Consider the following 5,176-nt stretch of genomic DNA (forward strand, 5'->3'; position numbering starts at 1 on the left):
GGATGTAGCGTCCTAACAGGATGTAGCGTCCTAACAGGATGTAGCGTTAATGCTAACAGGAAATGGTTTAGCCGTAAACAACAGACGCTCCGTTGAGCGGGCTGGCCCGCTGCAGTGGAGCGTCCGTTTTTTTAGATGTGGCCGAACTGCCGCGGTCATTTATTGCAAAGAGAAGGACAGAAGTTCATAAAACACGGTTTTACAAACAGTTTGAAGTTGATGCCTTCATTCACATACACTGATGCATGTGGAAACCAAACAGGCACCAGAGACAACATTTATAACTTTTTAACATAAAAGTTACAAATGTCTCATCTTGAACAAGCATGAAGGCGACAGTGGAAAGGAAAAACTCCCTCACGAGGAAGAAACTTTAGCAGAACCAGGATCAGGACAAGAGGACACATGGTCCACTTTTAAGACTGGACTTAAGACTTTCCTTTTTGATAAATCCTATTGTTAGGGTCAGCTTGTTGTGCTGCTATAGGCTTAGACTACTGGAGGACAAACTGACCTCATTTCATTAAATTGTTAAAATTTAACAGTTTTAATTTTATACTATTTATATCTTAACATGTGATTCTTGACCTGCCATTGTGTATCTGTTCTACATCGGGGAAACAAAACAGCCACTGGCCAAAAGGATGGACCAGCACAGAAGATCAACATCATCAGGCCAGGACTCTGAGGTCTACACTCATCTCCAGGTCAGAGGTCACTCTTTCAGGGATGAAGATGTTCACATCATGGACAGAGAGGAACGATGGTTTGAGAGAGGAGTAAAGGAGGCCATCTTTGTGAAAAGAAATCGTCCATCATTAAACAGGGGTGGAGCCTCCGGGTTCAACTGTCCCCCTCTTACAATGCTGTGATTGCTAGTATCACTCAGCCCTCTGTGAACAGTAAACAGCCATCAGGTGCTAATGATCCATTGTTAGGCTGATGGTCCTTCTTGAGCATGTGATCAGCTGGTTCTGGTTGTCAGCAGCAAACTGGTTGATCCACTCTGAGAAGGTGCTATTTAAGAGACTGAGCTGAATACAGCACCTCAGACTGAGGAAGTCCTCAGGATGAGAGACGAAACGTTTCTACAAGAAGAATCCTGCAGAGGACCTGACTTTGTTAGATAACAAGTCTAACGTGCACGTTTTGGTCTGTGGGAGGAAACCCTCGCAGCACGGAGACAACATGCAGACTTCACCCAGAAAGGTCCTGGACCGGGATTTGAACCTGCAACCTTCTCACTGAGAGGCAACAGCTCTACCCACTGAGCCACTGACTTTATAAAAAACAGTGTTTTGTGGATAAAAGTTACTACATAAAGAAAAATCCTTAATTTGGTGTAAAATTGTGTTTTTATTGGAAAACATAAAAAAGTATAGCAAGATTTTCTAAAGAAATAAAATGTAAAGTTTGAATATAAATAATAATATCTTTATTATAGTTATGTTTTTGTTTTACTCAGACGTCAATAAAAACAAACAATCTACAGACGGCTGCAGTTAAAAACATCATTTATTAAAGTGTAAATGTTTATCAACGCAGAAATGTTCAGATGAACGTCCTTTGATCTTTATCTGAATGGAAGAGTTCAAAGGAAACCACTTCCTGTTTCCTCCTGCGGACAGAGATATGTTATTGGGACGATGCTTCACTCCACTCAGTTTTTCTCAGCAGGTTGTTCTGAGGCCGCAGGGTGGCTCGGCTCCTCCAGAGCTCCGCAGGAGGAGGAGGTGACGGCCGGGGTGGAGTTGACGTTGATGGGCACGATCCTCTCCTTACCGGTAGGTGGGCTGTCTCGGGGCGCCTGGATCTGCAGCCGGCCCCCGACCAGCGAGCAGGTGACGGTGTCGGAGGCGACGCCGTCCGGCAGGTCGAACTCCTGCCTGAACTCCTGACACCTGTAGGAGTAAGAGCCCTTCCCGTCCTCCTGCTTCTTCTCCGTCCTGCCGCTCACCCTCAGCTTCCTGCCCACCTGTTTGACCGACAGCTCCTCGGGGGAGAACTCGGTGGTGTCCAGGCTGAGGGCAAAGCTGCCGCCGTCGCCCCCCAGCTCCTGGAAGGCGATCGGCTTGAAGACGCCCGAGGAGGAGGCGCTGTGGTCGATCTCCTCAAAGATCTTCTGGTGCAGCCTCTCCATGAACTCCATGCTCTGCCTCATCTCCTGCATGTGGCGGATCATCTCTTGCTCCATCTGGTAGAAGAGCGGCCGGGTCTCGGGCCAGAGGCTGCGGACGGGCCAGTGCCGGTCCAGAAGCGGCCTCATGGCGGCCGGGACCGGCTGGAAGACGCTGGGACTCAACATCCTGCAGAGTTTCTGAAAGGTCTGGATTCAAATATGCTGCTTCTTCGTCTGGATGTTGTCCTGGTCCGGCTGTTTTTATACACGACCCGGTTCTGACCCAGCCCACAGCAGCATTCCTGAGGGAGCGAGTTCAGCTGCTTAATAAAGACTGTGACACGTCCCGCAGCAGAAATAGAACAAAGCTGAGCCGGGCGGCATGTGGCACTTCTGCTTCATCACTCACTGCACCCGGACCAGAACCGTGTTCTGACCCGACCCTTCAGACTCGCTGTCTGACCTGTGAAGGTCCTCACATGGCCTGAGAAGTCTGGAGTCCCCACAGTGGTACCTAAACAAGAACACACACCGGGTTCTCCTCATTTGTGGGAACAATAAAAACGTGAAGATGAACCTGAAAACACCCGATCATAACTTTACTCCTCCACACTTCTGAAGAACGTGTGAGGGTTCTCCGTGTGTCCACGGTCACACGTGGTCCAGGTTCTGAAGAGACCGTTTCCTGTTCGTTAATGTGGACATTCAGCTGTTCATGTTTAAAAGGACTTTAAACTCATCCACAGTGCACGACAACCGTGACGCTTTAAAAGACCAAGTTAAAACACGTTAAATTGTCCGAAACACATTTTTAACCTAAACACATGAAACAAAATGGATAAATAAATAAAACAGGTTTACTAAAGAAACAAGTAACCTACAACAACACATTTAACACAAAAGTCTTTCTGCAAGTAAAGTCAGCTTTATTTCATTTAATTCACTTTATTTCAAACAGACGCAGTCTCAAAGTGCCAACAGAAACTTCATGGATCAGTCCTTGGGAACCTTTTTTATTTCGGATGTGACGTATTCTTTTACGAACGGCACCGAGGAGTTCATATTTAAATCCCTGATTTCAGTCAATGGATTCTCCAGGAAATAGTCGGACCCCGGTTTAGCCTCAGTTCACTTCCTGCCAGCTGCTCCCACCTTTTTCCGTTCGCGGCCAATCAACCAAACTGAGATCCTGATTTTTTATTTCTTCCCGTTCGTATCAAAGCTGGACAACGGAGACACGGTCCACAGATCTGTCCCCCACCAGAGACACGTATGTAGACGCCTGAGCGCTGAATCATACGTCGAAATCGCCGCCATATTGGATGTGGCAAAAGTGACGCAATAAGAGAAGATCTGAAGCGGCGACCTGCTCGCTGAGAGGCAGCAGCTCTACCCACTGAGCCACCGTGCTGCCTGCTGGTTGAAAGGATTAAATTAATTAGTTTATTAGTTTTATTCTTGTTAAAATCACAACAAACAGCAAAAGATGCAGAAAACAGTAAAACTCTGTTTGTGAAGAAACATAAGACGGTCCTGGACCAGGGAGGACCAAACCGTCTCAGCTCAGACCCACTGGCCCCCCAAGAAATTCTGGTTCTGCTCTGACACCAGGAGGACTTCACAAAAACTGAAGGGAGCAGACTCCTTGTCTCAGAGACAGTGTTGGACAGATTTGGACTCTGTGTCCTGCTGTCTCAGAGACAGTGTTGGACAAAGTGCAGCCTCAATGATGTTGTGACCTCTGTCTGCAGCTGGTGGGACAGAAGTGGACGGAGCCTGGGACACCAGCAGAGGACCGTGGTGTCCGTCAAGGCTGTCCCCGGGCCGCAGCAGAACCTCCAGTTGGTGGTTCTCCCAGCTCAGGTCCAATTGTTGGTTCCTCAGAAGATCTCGGTGCTGCAGAGCCACATTCAGAAGATGCTGGAGGTCCTCCACCTCACCTGGCGTCTGCAGAGAGACACAAAGTGTCCTCGTCAACTGTCCTCTATGAACAAACAGCTCGGGTTTTGGACCCGGTCCTGGTTCAGCTGCTGGTGACGGTCTCACCTGTCCGTCCTCTTTCATGGGTCCAGATGATGAAAATAGGACTTCCTGTCTGCTCTGCAGCTTGTGGCAAATCTCTGCTACATGCAGAACCTTCTCACCCTGAAACAGAAGGAAGACGAGTGAGACGAGCCCAGGAGGGACGGCCCAGGACAGACGGGGTCAAAGTTCACCTTGCTGATGACGGTGTGCAGGGTCTTGGCGGCGGCGCCGCTCCAGTCACTGAGCTCGACCAGCTTCTTCCTCGCTGCTCCACGATCTCGCACCAACTGGTCCCTCAGCTGGAGACATTTCTGCCTGATACTGTGCACAGCTGTTCTCAGGTCCTGCTCCATCAGGACCTTCTCCGTCTTTGTGGAGACAATCTGCTGCTTCAGCTGGGCAATCTGGACCTACAGGAGGACCAGAACCGTTCAGAACAGAACTCAGAGTCAGCAGCTGTGATGTCCTGTCAGGACTCTGACCTGCAGCCTTGTGATGTTCTGCATCTTTGTCTTCATCTGCTTCTTGTCTCTGGAGATCTGCTCATCAAGTGTCTTAGATTTGTGTTTGCTGAGGTGACAGGCCTGGAGGTTCTGGGACATTCTGTCCTTCATGTTGTATGTCTTCAACAGAAACGAGATACACAGAACTGTCCAAACTGCTCTGAGAACCTTAGACCAGCACTGAAACATCTAATACCATGTCCTCCTGATTGCTCAGACACCAAGAAAGTGACCCACTGGACAGCAGCTCGTCCTCGTCCATTGTCTCTTTGCTCTCTACTGGCAGCTGCTCATCCTGGACTTTGATCTTCTGCTTCTCCAAATCAGACAGCATCCTGTCTCTGCAGATACAATAGACACAAACAGTGGAGACAGAGACACATACGGTGGAGACAGAGACACGTACAGTGGAGACAGAGACACATATGGTGGAGACAGAGACACGTACAGTGGAGACAGAGACGTGTACACTAGAGACAGACACGTACACTGGAGACAGAGATGTGTACAGTAGAGACAGAGACACGTA

At 48.7% G+C, this 5,176-nt stretch overlaps 2 protein-coding genes across 2 annotated transcripts in view; both read right to left on the minus strand.

Moving 5' to 3' along the window:
- Positions 1-1,660: 1,660 nt before the first annotated feature.
- LOC119420753 (heat shock protein, alpha-crystallin-related, b11) lies at positions 1,661-2,349 on the minus strand. The gene has a single exon (XM_037688181.1). It carries the CDS (start codon positions 2,303-2,305, stop codon positions 1,661-1,663), a length of 645 nt encoding a protein of 214 aa, XP_037544109.1. The 5' UTR covers positions 2,306-2,349.
- Positions 2,350-3,769: 1,420 nt separating this feature from the next.
- Positions 3,770-5,176, minus strand: part of ccdc65 (coiled-coil domain containing 65) — a 15,161-nt gene continuing 13,754 nt past the window's right edge. The window contains exons 4-9 of the mRNA XM_037687201.1: positions 4,829-4,988; positions 4,621-4,767; positions 4,336-4,548; positions 4,203-4,264; positions 3,839-4,064; positions 3,770-3,796 (exon numbers count right to left, since the gene is read on the minus strand). Coding sequence (XP_037543129.1) covers positions 3,770-3,796; positions 3,839-4,064; positions 4,203-4,264; positions 4,336-4,548; positions 4,621-4,767; positions 4,829-4,988 — 835 coding nt within the window. The remainder of the gene's footprint in view (positions 3,797-3,838; positions 4,065-4,202; positions 4,265-4,335; positions 4,549-4,620; positions 4,768-4,828; positions 4,989-5,176) is intronic.

The sequence above is a fragment of the Nematolebias whitei genome, chromosome 14 (assembly GCF_014905685.2).
Source record: "Nematolebias whitei isolate Nwh7 chromosome 14, NemWhi1, whole genome shotgun sequence".
NCBI classification, from domain to species: domain Eukaryota; kingdom Metazoa; phylum Chordata; class Actinopteri; order Cyprinodontiformes; family Rivulidae; genus Nematolebias; species Nematolebias whitei.

Bases quoted from the DNA above. Each gene is read 5' to 3' on its own strand.
- LOC119420753 (XM_037688181.1), bottom strand. From the start codon at position 2,305: ATGTTGAGTCCCAGCGTCTTCCAGCCGGTCCCGGCCGCCATGAGGCCG.